The 16525-nt window shown below is 38.4% G+C and overlaps 2 protein-coding genes across 4 annotated transcripts in view; one reads left to right on the forward strand and one right to left on the reverse strand.

The window, feature by feature from the left end:
• The window catches only part of COL28A1 (collagen type XXVIII alpha 1 chain), a 181480-nt gene that overhangs the window by 100870 nt on the left and 64085 nt on the right, over positions 1-16525 (reverse strand). The window contains exons 17-20 of the mRNA XM_055589814.1: positions 14010-14078; positions 11378-11446; positions 1153-1224; positions 352-420 (exon numbers count right to left, since the gene is read on the reverse strand). Of these exons, the coding sequence (XP_055445789.1) occupies positions 352-420; positions 1153-1224; positions 11378-11446; positions 14010-14078 (279 nt within the window). The remainder of the gene's footprint in view (positions 1-351; positions 421-1152; positions 1225-11377; positions 11447-14009; positions 14079-16525) is intronic.
• MIOS (meiosis regulator for oocyte development) overlaps positions 1167-16525 on the forward strand; it is a 135862-nt gene continuing 120503 nt past the window's right edge. The window contains exon 1 of one of the 3 annotated variants that reach the window (XM_055589815.1): positions 1167-1289. The gene's annotated coding sequence lies outside the window, so the exon portion shown is untranslated. The remainder of the gene's footprint in view (positions 1290-16525) is intronic. The other 2 variants (XM_055589826.1, XM_055589825.1) reach the window with 2 other exon arrangements.

The following is a 16525-nucleotide window of genomic DNA, read 5'->3' on the forward strand; positions in this document are numbered from 1 at the left end:
TATTTGAAAAAAACAATTATGGACTTTGATGTCTCAAGGATGTATCTCAAGTCTTCTTTTCCCTTACTGTGTGTGTGTTTTTTAAATGTCAACTTGGCTGTTTATTAAGAAAACATGTGTTGACCTCTTCCTATGAGCTTGGTTTTGTGACAGATGTTAGGAAAATGGAGATGAATAATACATACTTGCTGTCTAGCAAAGCTCAAAAGCTAGTGTCCATAATTTTAAGCCAGAAGTAAACGTCTTTGACATAGCAAGAATAACATCAAATTTCTCCTAAGTTGGCTTCTTATTATCAAGACCAGAACTCAGCAGTCTGCTTCCCTTCCCCTACCACTGTGGATTCCATACCTTGAGGCCAGGCTGTCCTTTCCCAGGTGGTCCTTCAGGGCCTCTTGCCCCCGGAAGCCCTGCTTCTCCCTAGAGAAAATGACACCAGTGTCTTAGTTGATCCTGCATAGCCAATATGAATACACCCGCCTTGTCTCTGCTTGGATCCTCCAGTACAGAAAAGACCTTCACTCTAGTCTCAAATTTAATCTGGAAGTTTACCAACATGAATAATTTAATATCAAACTTCAGTTCAGCTCAGAGCAGCTGAAATATCGTGAAAAAGTCCAATTTCCCAGCCAGTTGCCAAAGCAATATGCTCGCTTTCTTTTGGCTCTTCATTCACATTTGGTGGTTTGTTTTTTGAAAAAACAAGAAAGACCTTCAGCCTTACCATCTGCTGTTTTTCTCTACTTATATTGAAAAATGAGTATTTCAAATGTCAACTCAAAATATTTCAGGAAATCTTTATAATGGCCTTACTTCCTGAATACATTTACAGACTTTTCCTTTTTGGAGGGGAGGAAAAAAAAGCCTTTTTCTCAAACTTTAAATAAAAGTGCTTTCTAAGAATCCCAAAGGGAGTAGGTCCCTGGAACACCATGGCCAAAACACCAGAGAAAAGGCAGAGGTCGTAAGATACTTGGGCTTTGAATTGGTGCTCTTTTATCTGGACTAAGTGAAAAAGGAAATTTAGAGTTGTGGGATATTATTTTCTTAAAGAGACTAAGTTCATCTTGAATGGTTTCATTTAAGCTCTTGCAGGACCAAAATATATGTGGTTTAATAGTTTTATTCCAATAATATGGAAAACAGTGTTACCTTCTTCCCTGCAGCTCCATCTTCTCCTGGTACTCCTGGCTGTCCTGGGAGCCCTATTGAGCCTGGCTCCCCCTGGTGGATGAGGAGAGATTTTTATTTCCCAGAAGCTCACATTTATCATGGAACTTCACTTTAAGGTACTTGCAGTGGGATGCATCTTATTATAATATCTGAGAAAAGTCTAGGAGCAGGGAAATCTGAATAGTAATTAACAGTCATTAAGCTACTTGACCTTGGGCAAGTTACTTAACATCTCCAGATCTCAGTTTTGGATTATGTTGTTTATTATCAGTTGAACTGTGACCAGCTCCCTCCCCCAAAAGATATGTTGAAGTCTTAAACCTTGGCACCAGTGAATGGACCTTATTTGGTAACAAAGTTGAGATGAGGTCATTACTGTGGGTCCTAATCCAGTGTGACTGGTGTCCTTATAAGAGGAAAATATAATGTGAAGACAGACATGCAGGGAGAACCCCATGTGACAGGAGAGCCAAGATTAGAGTCACGTAGCTACAAGCCAAGGAATGCCAGGGATTGGCCGCCACCAGAAGCTAAGAGGCAGAGGAAAATTGTCCCTGATAGGTTTTGGAGGAAGTGTGGCCCTGCAGACACCTTAATTTTTTACTTTTAGCCTCTAGAACCGTGAGAAAATAAATTTCTGTTATGTTAAGAAATTTGTGGTAATTGGTGCCAGCAGCCCCTAAAACTAGTATAAAAATTAGATGAAATAATTGGGACCCAAACATTGCTTCCAACTGTGAAATTCAATTATTGTACCCTCTTTGAAGTCAATTTATAATTTAAGTCCTTTAAAATGTTCAGAGAAAACACATGCTACTATCAAACAGTATAACACTGTCCTGACTCTTTGCAACCCCATGGACTGTAGCCTACCAGGCCCGTCTGCCATGGAATTCTTCAGGCAAGAATACTGAAGTGGGTGGCCATTTCCTTCTCCAAAAGTAAATAGTAGGATATAATAAAAATGAGAGAAAATCATAAACTTGCTGGCAAAAATCAAGAAGAATAACAAAATTAAAAGGTAATAAAAACTTAAACATACTAAGAAAATAAATAAACGTCTAACTGTAATGATAAATATTTGTAAAAGAAAAGGCATAAAAAAACAGTATTAGGAATGAAAGGTGAATCTATATACATAGTAAAAATTTTAATTATAGGAAATTTCTGTGATAATCTCAAATATATTGGAAACATTAATACATGGATAATCTTCAAGAAAAATATAAATGACATAAATGACATAAGAAGGAATGGAAAAGCTAAATAAACCAATGCAATTAAATAAATTCAGTCAGTAATTGCAAGTCTAGACTTCCTCTCCCTCGAGGATCACAGGCTTAGTTGACTTTCCAGTCAAACTTACTAAATTTTTAAACATCTGAAGAACAGATATCCCCTCTCTTGTTTCTAAAACAGAAAAAAGAGGGAACTCTATCCAATTTATTTTATGAGGCTAATAAAACTTTGATTTAAAAAACCATACAAGATAAGAAAACTAAAGTATAGACCAGTCTACCTAAGAAAAAGATTCCAACTTAAGGTTCTCATGTAAATGGAAGAGTGTGTGTGTGTGTGTGTGTGTGTGTCAGTTGCTCAGTCATGTCCAAGTGTTTCTGACCCCATGGATGGTAGCCTCCCAGGCTCCTCCGTCCATAGAGTCTCCAGACAAGAATACTGGAGTGGGTTGCCATTCTCTTCTCCAGGGAATCTTTCTGACTCAGGGGTTGAACCCAGGTCTCCTGCATTGCAGGCGTATATTTTACCACCTAAGCCACCAGGGAAGCCTTGGAGGAATAGGAACTAGATTTAACTTCCCACCTGATGCAACTAAAAAAGCAGATAAAATATATGAAACAGTGACATTCATGCTACAGTTTCCCAAGTTTGCTATCTGGATAAAGTTTCCAGGCCATTGTTCAGGGAGAGAGAATCCAGGGAAAGTCCAGAAGTCTCTCTAATTTAAGGTGACAGAGGTGAGAGTCTGGATAAGCCAAGATATCAAAAATTCACAAAATAGATTACCAGAGAGGAAGGCGTGACATGAAGAGACCTATGAAGATCTACTGAGCATCCCCCTTGAGTGTTTAGGTGAATACTGTTCAGCACAGAGTGAAGAAATTACCCCAGGCCATGAAAACAACCACTCGAGAGGATCAGAGAACTGAGGCAGGAGAGATACGGTGCCTGCTCCCAGTGGCAAGACAAAACTTCACAGTGCTGAGGGCATAGATGAGTTCTTTAAAGAGTACTGCCTTACAAAACTAATACAATTATGTAAAGTTTAAAAATAAAATAAAATTTAAAAAAATATATAAACCACCAAATAAACAGATGAATAAACTAGGGGAGGGTGCATATTAAATACAATAAGGAAGCATAAAAACAAATACAATAAGAAACCTTTAATTGCGTCTTGGTGTTGAAAGAGCTATGTTTTTAAAAAAGTATATTTGGAGAGCACTTGGGATAATTTGGATATGGGCCACATGTTAGGCAATTACCTTATTCATGTTAAATCTCTTGGGTGTAATATTAGTATATTCAGTAAGGCAAGGTCCTGGTGTTCCATAGATAGGTATATTCTAAGGTGTTTAGGGTTAAAATGTTACTATGCCTGTAGGTTACATTCAAAGGATTTTGGGGGGAAAATCCATGCTGTGTGTGTACATATATATGCAGATAAAGTGGATGTGAGAAGATGTTAGCAATGGTGAATCTAAGTGAAGAATGTATATATGCATTCATTATAATATTATTTCAAATTCTCTGAGAGTTGGACTTGTTTTGCTTCAAATAAAAAGTATGGAAGATGGAAAAAAAAAAAAAAAGAATACTGCCTTAGTAGTGGGGAAAAATTAGCCCCAGACTAGATACCGCTCCTGTCCTACCCAACAAATCTTAAAAGCAAGATCCGAATGTTCAAACTGTTTTCAAGTAATGTAGAAGCATCTAAGAAAAAAAGCTCAAAAATATTTATAGGAATACAAAAAATATCTAGCACCTAAAAAGGTAAACTTCACAATGTTTGGCAGTGAATCAAAAGCTATTGAGGATTCAGAAAAGCTGCAGAAACACGACACAGGGGATAGAATTTATGAATAATATTAGGATAGTTATTATACTGCATTCCATATGTTCAAGAAACCAAAGGAAAATTAAAACTTGTTAATAGACATGATGCTTTCTAAGGCCCACTTGACTTCACATTCCAGGATGTCTGGCTCTAGGTCAGTGATCACACCATCGTGATTATCTGGGTCATGAAGATCTTTTTTGTACAGTTCTTCTGTGTATGCTTGCCACCTCTTCTTAATATCTTCTGCTTCTGTTAGGTCCATACCATTTCTGTCCTTTATTGAACCCATCTTTGCATGAAATGTTCCCTTGGTATCTCTAATTGTCTTGAAGAGATCTCTAGTCTTTCCCATTCTGTTGTTTTCCTCTATTTCTTTGCATTGATCACTGAGGAAGGCTTTCTTATCTCTCCTTGCTATTTTTTGGAACTCTGCATTCAGATGCTTATATCTTTCCTTTTCTCCTTTGCTTTTCACTTTTCTTTTCACAGCTATTTGTAAGGCCTCCTCAGACAGCCATTTTGCTTTTTTGCATTTCTTTTCCATGGGGATGGTCTTGATCCCTGTCTCCTGTACAATGTCATGAACCTCCGTCCATAGTTCATCAGGCACTCTTTTTTTTTTTTTTATTTTTTTTATTTTTAAATTTTACATAATTGTATTAGTTTTGCCAAATATCAAAATGAATCCGCCACAGGTATACATGTGTTCCCCATCCTGAACCCTCCTCCCTCCTCCCTCCCCATACCATCCCTCTGGGTCGTCCCAGTGCACCAGCCCCAAGCATCCAGTATCGCGCATCGAACCTGGACTGGCAACTCGTTTCATACATGATATTTTATATGTTTCAATGCCATTCTCCCAAATCTTCCCACCCTCTCCCTCTCCCACAGAGTCCATAAGACTGTTCTATACATCAGTGTCTCTTTTGCTGTCTCGTACACAGGGTTATTGTTACCATCTTTCTAAATTCCATATATATGCGTTAGTATACTGTATTGGTGTTTTTCTTTCTGGCTTACTTCACTCTGTATAATAGGCTCCAGTTTCATCCACCTCATTAGAACTGATTCAAATGTATTCTTTTTAATGGCTGAGTAATACTCCATTGTGTATATGTACCACACCTTTCTTATCCATTCATCTGCTGATGGACATCTAGGTTGCTTCCATGTCCTGGCTATTATAAACAGTGCTGCGATGAACATTGGGGTACACGTGTCTCTTTCCCTTCTGGTTTCCTCAGTGTGTATGCCCAGCAGTGGGATTGCTGGATCATAAGGCAGTTCTATTTCCAGTTTTTTAAGGAATCTCCACACTGTTCTCCATAGTGGCGGTACTAGTTTGCATTCCCACCAACAGTGGAAGAGGGTTCCCTTTTCTCCACACCCTCTCCAGCATTTATTACTTGTAGACTTTTGGATCGCAGCCATTCTGACTGGCGTGAAATGGTACCTCATAGTGGTTTTGATTTGCATTTCTCTGATAATGAGTGATGTTGAGCATCTTTTCATGTGTTTGTTAGCCATCTGTATGTCTTTGGAGAAATGTCTATTTAGTTCTTTGGCCCATTTTTTGATTGGGTCATTTATTTTTCTGGAGTTGAGCTGTAGGAGTTGCTTGTATATTCTCGAGATTAGTTGTTTGTCAGTTGCTTCATTTGCTTCATTCTGAAGGCTGTCTTTTCACCTTGCTAATAGTTTCCTTTGATGTGCAGAAGCTTTTAAGGTTAATTAGGTCCCATTTGTTTATTTTTGCTTTTATTTCCAATATTCTTGGAGGTGGGTTATAGAGGATCCTGCTGTGATGTATGTCAGAGAGTGTTTTGCCTATGTTCTCCTCTAGGAGTTTTATAGTTTCTGGTCTTACGTTTAGATCTTTAATCCATTTTGAGTTTATTTTTGTGTATGGTGTTAGAAAGTGTTCTAGTTTCATTCTTTTACAAGTGGTTGACCAGATTTCCCAGCACCACTTGTTAAAGAGATTGTCTTTAATCCATTGTATATTCTTGCCTCCTTTGTCAAAGATAAGGTGTCCATATGTGTGTGGATTTATCTCTAGGCACTCTTATCTATCAGATCTAGGCCCTTAAATCTATTTCTCACTTCCACTGTATAATCATAAGGGATTTGATTAGGTCATACCTGAATGGTCTAGTGGTTTTCCCTACTTTCTTCAATTTTAGTCTGAATTTGGCAATAAGGAGTTTATAATCTGAGCCACAGTCAGCTCCCAGTCTTATTTTTGCTGAATGTATAGAGCTTCTCCATCTTTGGCTGCTAAGAATATAAATATCTGATGCTTAGAAAGCATCACTATGAACAAAGCTAGTGGAGGTGATGAAATTCCAGTTGAGCTATTTCAAATCCTGAAAAATGATGCTGTGAAAGTGCTGCACTCAATATGCCAGCAAATTTGGAAGACTCAGCAGTGGCCACAGGACTGGAAAAGGTCAGTTTTCATTCCAATCCCAAAGAAAGGCAATGCCAAAGAATGCTCAAACTACCGCACAATTGCATTCATCTCACATGCTAGTAAAGTAATGCTCAAAATTCTCCAAGCCAGGTTTCAGTAATACGTGAAGCGTGAACTTCCAGATGTTCAAGCTGGTTTTAGAAAAGGCAGAGGAACCAGAGATCAAATTGCCAACATCTGCTGGATCATCAGAAAAGCAAGAGAATTCCAGAAAAACATCTATTTCTGCTTTATTGACTATGCCAAAGCCTTTGTGTGGATCACAATAAACTGTGAAAATTCTGAAAGAGATGGGAATACCAGACCACCTGACCTGCCTCTTGAGAAACCTGTATGCAGGTCAGGAAGCAACAGTTAGAACTGGACATGGAACAACAGACTGGTTCCAAATAGGAAAAGGAGTACGTCAAGGCTGTATATTGTCACCCTGTTTATTTAACTTATATGCAGAGTACATTATCAGAAACGCTGGGCTGGAGGAAGCACAAGCTGGAATCAAGATTGCCAGGAGAAATATCAATAACCTCAGATATGCAGATGACACCACCCTTATGGCAGAAAGTGAAGAGGAACTAAAAAGCCTCTTGATGAAAGTGAAAGAGGAGAGTGAAAAAGTTGGCTTAAAGCTCAACATTAAAAAAACTAAGATCATAGCATCTGGTCCCATCACTTCATGGGAAATAGATGAGGAAACAGTGGAAACAGTGTCAGACTTTATTTTTCTGGGCTTCAAAATCACTGAAGATGGTGATTGCAGCCATGAAATTAAAAGACAGTTATTCCTTGGAAGGAAAGTTATGACCAACCTACATAGCATATTGAAAAGCAGAGACATTACATTGCCAACAAAGGTCCGTCTAGTCAAGGCTATGGTTTTTCCAGTGGTCATGTATGGATGTGAGAGTTGGACTATAAAGAAAGCTGGGCGCCAAAGAATTGATGCTTTTGAACTGTGTTATTGGAGAAGACTCGTGCGAGTCCCTTGGACTGCAAGGAGATCCAACCAGTCCATCTTAAAGGAGATCAGTCCTGGGTGTTCTTTGGAAGGACTGATGCTGAGGCTGAAACTCCAGTACTTTGGCCACCTCATGCGAAGAGTTGACTCATTGGAAAAGACTCTGATGCTGGGAGGGATTGGGGGCAGGAGGAGAAGGGGACGACAGAGGTCGAGATGGCTGGATGGCATCACCGACTCGATGGACATGAGTTTGAGTAAACTCCGGGAATTGGTGATACACATGGAGGCCTGGCGTGCTGCAGTTCATGGGGTTGCAAAGAGTCGGACACGACTGAGCGACTGAACTGAACTGAACTGACTTTCCCTATAGACACGTCATAGTTAATTGAAAAGTACAAAAAAAGGAAACAATTCACAATCATAAAAATGTACCCAGGGTACCTTTTTAACTAAAAAAGTAGAAGATGTTTATGGATAAAATGAAAACTATTTTTGTGAAAAAGTAGAGAGTTTTACTCTGTGGTTTGAAAGACTCAATGTTTAATCTGAAGATTCAGTGCAATTTCAAAAACTCCGATGGAATATTTTGTCAAATTTGACAAGCCATTTCTAAAATGTATATGTTAGAACCAAGAATAGCCAGGGAAGAAGATGACAGTATTTTCCCTATGGATGATAAAACATTATAAATCATAATCCAGACAGAGAGATAGTAGCACTGAGAGATATTAGTAGGCAAATGGAGTGTCATAAAGAACTCAGGCACTGATATTCACACGTATAGAAACTTGATGCATAACACTGGAGGTATTACAAGTCAGTGTGGCAATTTAATAACTGATGCTAGGATATTTGGTTAGCATATAGGGAAAACTAGATTTCCTACCTTGCCCTAGCCACAAAAATAAATTACAAGTGTATTAAAGACATAAATTTTAAAAAGTAAAACATCAACATTTTCAAAAGAAAATATGTTAAAATATAGTATGACTTTAGGGTCAAGACATGTTTTAAAATAATATTCCAAAAACCCAAACCATAAAGGGATAGAAATACATCAAAATCAAAAATTTCTATGCACTGAAAAGCACTCTAAGTAAAGTGAAAAAGACAAGCCATATCTTAAGCTTTGAGAGGAATACTCAGTATCCAAAAAATGAGTATCTACAGGAATTTATAAAAAAGAAAAACCGAGGTCCATTAAGCAGTCAAAAACTGTTCAGTTAGTTATCAGGGAATAAGAACTGAACCAATGAGATGTATTTTTTTACACATTTCACACTGGCAAGAATGTAGCAAAAAGGGCATTGCTGTCTATTGTTGGAAGGAGGGTAAACTGGTCCGAACACTGTACCCATTGTCTATTTGGGGCAGAATTTTCACAATATGAAAACTGAAAACTTGTATACTCTGTGATCTTCCAAGTCACAGCAATCTGTCATCTACTGATAGGAGAAATTTATATCCTTACACAAGACGAAACCCAGAGAATGTTTATGGCAGCATTATCGGCAAATGCACAAAATAGAAAGTAATTTAAATGTCCATCAGTAATGAAGTATTCTCATACAGTGTAGTATCACAAAGCAATTAAACTGAATCAAAGGCATATAAAAACACAAGACACAAGGCTGAGTATAAATATATTGCTGAATGATATATTATGTAAAGTTCAAGAATACAAACAAGCAATATATGGCTTATGAATAAAATTGTGAGAAAATCATAAACTTTGAAAGAATGATAAACACTAAATTCATGATAATGATTATGTCTGGGGAGGGAAGAGGGGAGACAGCAGAATTGGGGAGCACAGACAGAGACCTTCAGCTATATCTGCAATACTTCTTTAAAACATTCTAGAATACATGAGGCAAAATGTTGATATTTGATAAAGCTGGGTTGTGGAATACATGGGTGTTCTTTGTTATTCTCTACAGTATATTTTAAGTATATAAGATATATTTAAAATTTTAAGTGTATTTTAAGTATTTCATTTTTTAAAATGAGGGAATCTTAAGATTACATGTCTATTTAGTGCAAGATTGGGATTTGAATTCAGGTAGTCTAAGTGCCTCATAGTCTTGCTACCCTATATGGCTCCTCTGAAATTGGCATTAAATGACATAATAATATATACACATATATACTATAGACAAGTAGACATGTATAAACATAAACATATATATATGTAAATACATGTATACATACATGGCATATTTAGTACTTAGTACATTGTATGACACAGCAAAACCATTCAGCAAATGGCAGCTATTATCACTATATTAGTATATTTTTTGTCTCTTGCAATTATGTTTATGTATATGAAACTTGTACATATTTGTCTTAGACCGTATCTTACATATTATTTTAATACCCAAACTCTCTTAAGAATCATGACAGTGACTTCAGAACAGTGATGGATTTTAATCCTCAGCATGGCTTGCCAGATTCTAGATGCCTTCAGGATGAGTTATCGAAATTGTGAAGGGTAAAACAAGGATCCATTTATTATTCATCAGCACTTATTGAGTGCCTATTGTGTCCCTCAAACTGAGGATTCAGTAATAAAGAAGAAAAGGAAACAGAGCCCCTGCCCCAGTGGGGTAGCGCTGTTCAATGGAGATATAAAGCAAGCCATATATGTGATTATAATTTTATTAATAGCCACACCTACAACTTTAAAAGAAACAGATAAAGACAATCCTAATAATATATTTTACTTAATACATCTGAAACTGTCATTTCAACGTGTACTCCATATACAAATATATTAATCATATAGTTTACATTCATTTTTTGTACCAAGCTTTGTAATCCAGAGTGTATAGTACCTTTGTAGCAAACTCTTAGTTCATACCAGCCACATGTCAAGTATTCAGTAACGCCATGTGGCAAGTGCCTGCCATTTCTAGAGGGCAGTGCATTTCTAGAGGGTGTAGTACAATGAAGAGTAATTCAAAAAACATGCAAGTTAAGTGGTAAAATCAAGGGGAACAAACAGCGTGCTTTTAAATAACTGGGTAACAATAGTGGGGTGGACACACTTTAGGTTTAGTAAATGAATTTTGAGGAAGTATCTTTTGAGATGAGACCTGAAGGATGAGAAGGAGCCAGCCACAAAACAAGAGAAGGGAAGTAAGCTTTACTGAAATTCTACTAAATTTTTATAATATGGCAGGCAACAAGCTTCTTAAAGAATCACTCTGAAAGAGGTGAAAGAGGACCTCTAATGCTAATAAATGAATAATAGAAACACAGTCATCATTAGAACAAACTAATATTTTGGTTCTTCTTAAACCATATCAGTTAAGCATCAGACTCTCCTCTGAATAAATATTCTCCTCTGGATATAAACGAAGCTTTACATAATATGACATAAATGCCTCCAACTAGCTTAGATAGGATAAGGCAATGGCACCCACTCCAGTACTGTTGCCTGGAAAATCCCATGGATGGAGGAGCCTGGTAGGCTGCAGTCCATGGGGTCGCGAAGAGTTGGACATGACTGAGCAACTTCACTTTCACTTTTCACTTACATGCATTGGAGAAGGAAATGGCAACCCACTGCAGTGTTCTTGCCTGGAGAATCCCAGGGACGGGGGAGCCTGGTGGGCTGCCGTCTATAGGGTCACACAGAGTTGGACACTACTGAAGTGACTTAGCAGCAGCAGCAGCAGCTTAGACAACTCACCTTTGGACCTTGTACTCCGAGTCCTACTGGTCCTCTAGGGCCTGTAGGGCCCATCTGGCCAACTTCTCCCTAGTGAGGAAAGAGTATTTGAAGAGTATTTGACTCTAGCACCAAAACAAAAATAACATATACCTACCTTTGATCTCCTAAGAGCAAAATATATCAGCAAAATAAGATAAAACTGAGTTTCATATGCTCTATTCACATATGTGAATATATGTGTATATATGCATTTATCTATTCAAATATAGATATATTTCAGGCAAATATATATATGTACATATATATGTATATATGGTCTGATTTAAAAGACAGGCTGTGTATAATACTCAAAATTGACTTTGAGTCCCCAAGAAGGGCACGTGGAAAAGATCAGCAGTTACAATCCACAGCAACTATAATCGACACATGAGAAACCAAGATTACCGCTGATCCAAAGCAGTATCCTAACCAGAGAGATCAACCTGAGCTTTCACCATTGAGCTCAAATCAGAAATTTCAAGGACAGTAACTGTATTGTATTGAGCTACTTGTCACAGGGGACTCTCGAAGGAATCTACTGAAAGGAAGGTACTCTCAGAGAAGTGAAGTGAAAGTCACTCAGTCGTGTCCGACTCTTTGCGACCCCATGGACTATACAGTCCATGGATTCTCCGGGCCAGAATACTGGAGTGGGTAGCCTTTCCCTTCTCCAGGGGATCTTCCCAACCCAGGGATTGAACTCAGGTCTTCTGCATTGCAAGCAGATTCTTTACCAGCTGAGCCACAAGGGAAGCCACAAGGGAAACACTCAGAGAAGTGTTTATTTAATAATGCTTAGTGATTCTTTGAAGCAACATTAAGGACAGCTGGTTAAACAGTGTCATGCTTCTCCCCAAAGGATAAATAAGGATAAATAATTTATCTTCTAAATTAGAACATAAATTGCCTCCAAGTTCATAGAAAACTTTTATTGGCTAGGTTATTTCCGACTCCATATCTTTAAACGTTTTGGTTGTTGGACCTACTGTGGGATCATTGGTGAGAATAAAAACTAGCCAACCCACGGTAACCCCTACTGATATTACTACTTGAGTTGCTCGAATAAGGTCTCACAAGTAAAAGTAATAAAAACAATAAATTAAGATGTGTAAGTATAGTCTGCCTCCTCGGTAGCCACTGGTTCCACATTTGTGGATTTGAAAGAGTCCCCATAAAATTAAGTCCCTCTGCTGAGTTTGTGATTAACCTCTCTATCCAAAACTTTATTATTCCCTTTCTTGTCTGCCCTGTTCCCATTAGGATTAAGAAGTATCAAAGAAAAGGGGGGATTGAAACTGAGCAGGACCCTGTGGATCCCTCCTGGGTTCAAAAGCTCCTCCATTTCCCCCACTTCTTGTTGTAGATAAAGACTTGAGTCTCCTGGACCAGAGTTCCAAAGAGCAGGCACAGGCAGTTACTAATTAGGGACGTGAAGGAATGCAGAAACAAAGGAAAACCAGTTAAACAAGAAAAGTAATGACAATAGTTCAGTGATAAAGCAGTTCCTTCTCTTTAGGAACTTTAAGTCTTAGGGACTGGCATAACAATCTGATGGATATCTCTGAGTTGTTCTTTAAGAACTAAGATCTGCCTCCACCACCTGCCTTTTGTTTGTAGAAGCTTAGCATCTCTGACTCCATATTGTACCTATCTGTTCTGCTGCTTTAATCGCTGAGTCATGAGCCTCTGCCCAGGTCTGCATGTAGACTTGTTAATTACTAAAGGGGTTCTGCTTGCAGGTTACAGGTTGTGCAAACTTACCTCACATGAGGAGATAAGAAAGTATGAACAAAAATAACGATTGTCTTGTCAAGATTTATAAGAACATCAGGACCAGACTCAGGTCAACTAACCAAGAACAAAATGTTATCACAACCCTCCTTGGACCCTCACTGTGGTCATCCTTCTCTTCTTGATCTTAACCCTTTCCAGCTTCCCCCTTCCCTAGCAATAAAGAAGCTTGGTTTCTATCCCAAATTAGGATGGTTCTTTAGAACATTAGCACACCATCTTCTCAGTTTGTTGGCTTTCTGAAAAAAGTTGTTTTTCCTCTCCCCAACACTGTGCCTCTCGACTTACTGGCCCTTCATGCAGCAAGTGGTATGAGCTTGGACTCTGCTACAGTTTAACCAACCTTGGTTGGAAAATACTCAGGAAAGAAACTCCAAAAATTTCCAAAAGCAAAACCTGAATTTTCTACATGCCACCAACTAAATGCTTTGTAACATTTACAATGTATTTGGTATTAGAAGTTATCTAGAGATGATTTTTAAAATACAGGGGGGAAAAAAAAGAAAAAAAATAAAATAGAAGGAGATAGGACTAAATTAAGGAACAGGAGCATCATAAGATTTTGGTATGGGGAAGGGAGTGGTAATCCTAGAATCAACCTTCCAGCAGATGCCAAGGGACAAATGTGAAAGCTGCTAAGAGCATAAAGAATGCACATCACATTCTCTAAACCATTAGGAATATCAGTAGCGTTTTGTGTTAAATAGAGATCTCTGATTCTGAAGTTCATCCCCTCTGCTGCCTTCCAAATGCACTGGCCACTGACCAGAAAACAACAGTTAGAAAATAGATTAAACTCTTCTCTCATTTAGAAAGTTACCTTGGGACCAGGTGAGCCTTGTCCTGCGGGCCCTTGTGGACCAGGTGGGCCAATGGGACCTTGGATTCCCTTTAAAATAAAATTTAAAGAATAATATTAGTGAAATTAAGAAGGGATTTAAACAGGAGAAGTTTCAAATCCTCTGAAGTAAACGTTCAGTTCACATCCCATAGTCAATTACTTGTACGCAATTAATACTTATTGGATGGGTGGCTGAGGCTGCTAGCGGAACCACAAAATGCAATTCTACCATTTTTCCATAGTGAGAGTAATTGTAACTGGCCTGCATTTCTGCTTAGAGTAAAAACCACCTTTCCTAATCCCTGTTGCAGTGGGTATTGCCTGGATTCTGTCCAACGGGATGTGAATAAGAGGATTTGTGCAATTTCTGGTTCATGCTGAAGGAAGGATATCTCTCCATCCACTCTCCCTTGCTGAAGTGAAGACATGGAGCCTGCCTATCCTGGATCAGGTGGATGGGGAAAGCACTTTTGGAATATCAGACTAACAAGAATGAAGAAGCCAGAATCTCTGAAAACCCCAATGAACAGAGGCAACACACCAGCTTGGAGTTTTAAACAGGAGAAATACAGTTTCATCTTATTAACCTATTTCACCTCTCAGTCACATACATATCCCAGCTGTACCAAGGGATATCTATCAGGATGTGAAATTGAAAATTTGACCTAGGCTCTAAGAAGCAAAAGCCTGCAAACCTGAAACTGAAGAATGTTCTAATACTTGCCTTTCATTCACACTGTGGGTATAAAAAAGGAGAAGATATGAGATTTAATAAGGTCTTCTCCAGAGAAAACAGTCTCCTAAAGTGTTTTCTTTGAAGAAAATGGGGAGAAGTTTGCCACATTATAGAAAGGGAACATCAGTGAAACCACTGGGAGACCTTGATTTTTGTTTTTGGAACACAATGGACCAGTGTCTGACTCGTTCCAAAGAAAGCTAAAATATGCTGTGATAGCCAAGAGAGGGCTGGGGTGGGGTAAGCCCTGCATCCAGAGTTGGTCAGTGCAAAGGCCATGCAAGTTTTTTTTCCTGTGGACCAGATGTACTCTAGATTCCTGGAGTTGGCCTGGAACTGCTTTGATTTCTGTCCAAGAAGACCTGGAAGAATAATGGAACTCCAGCTGAGAGAGTCTATATAGAGTAAATATATTCATCAGCAGAGGCTGATGGGGAGAAACAGCTGGAGGAAGAGAGTCCTTTGCCGGTGTCCCAGGAGGGGCAGTGCAGGAACCCCACCAGGAAAAATGTCAGCATCAAACATCTGTCAAGACCAGAAGACCCAAAGCCATTTGACAATAGACCAGCCAAGAAAGAACCTCCATGCCCTTCCCGCCTGCGCCTGTCCTCCCATCCTTGATTCAGCCTGGGAGGGATCAGAAGTACGTTCTAGCCCATGGACCACAAGCTCATACAAAATGAATGAAGATTAAAAGGAAAACTGATACGTTGATGAAATAGTGTGTATTACACAGTTAAAACTGACTTGAAATTTAGAGGTAATCCTATGTATGTTTAGTCACTCAGTCATGTCTGACTCTTTGGGGAGTAGCCCACTGGTCTCCTCTGTCCATGGGATTTTCCAGGCAAGAATACTGGAGTGGTTAGTCATTTCCTTCTTCAGGGAATCTTCCCGACCCAGGGGTCGAACCTGCAGCTCCTGCCACATCTCCTTCATTGGAGGCAGATTCTTTTGCCCCTGAGCCTCCATGGAAGCCCCTAGAGGTGATCCTATTACCTAAAAGTGATACTTTTACCTAAAAGTATCACTGTTACCTAAAAGTGATAGGAAAGTCTGTAGCCTGATGGTAATTTTTTTCTGTGGTAGGAAAAAGAAAAAACTTTCCCCATTGATAAAAAATTTAAAGGGATGATGAAAGAAAAACTAAGACTTCGTTTTATTTATCCCCCACAGGTCACAATTATGTAAAAAATGGCTGCAAATACATGATAATTTTATGACAAATGTGATCCTATTTTCTCCAGCTAGATGATACATCTGCTTGTTCATTTTTTAAGTACAGATATCATTCCCTTTTTCTCAGGTTAACGAAGATGAAGCACTTTGAACAATTTAAGGAAGTAAGGTTCAGGATTTATATTGAACCATTATAAGAAGGGAATCCTTCCTGACTTTTACAACAGTCTACAAGTACCACGTGAAGATCCAAAAAATTAAAAAGATATGCACATATAGGTGTGTACACATGTATATGTGGTTACTTATATTTCACTTTATTTTATAAGATATTTGAAGTAGTCAAGCCTCCAGGTATTTAATGAAAATCTGCAGAGGCCACTTGAGAGAGATTGTAAACATGTTGCTGGAAACAGAAGTTCCCCCAGAAACAGATGAGTGGGAAAATTAATGTCTATAAGAAAAGTGAGAAGATTTAACAATAACAGTAATTCAGTGGGTAAGCATGTTATAGTAAGGATAAGAAGAAAAATGGGTAACCGCCTGTGAAGAGGTTAAATTTAAATAGAATATAAATCCT

Source organism: Bubalus kerabau, chromosome 8 (genome assembly GCF_029407905.1).
Source record: "Bubalus kerabau isolate K-KA32 ecotype Philippines breed swamp buffalo chromosome 8, PCC_UOA_SB_1v2, whole genome shotgun sequence".
NCBI classification, from domain to species: Eukaryota; Metazoa; Chordata; class Mammalia; order Artiodactyla; family Bovidae; genus Bubalus; species Bubalus kerabau.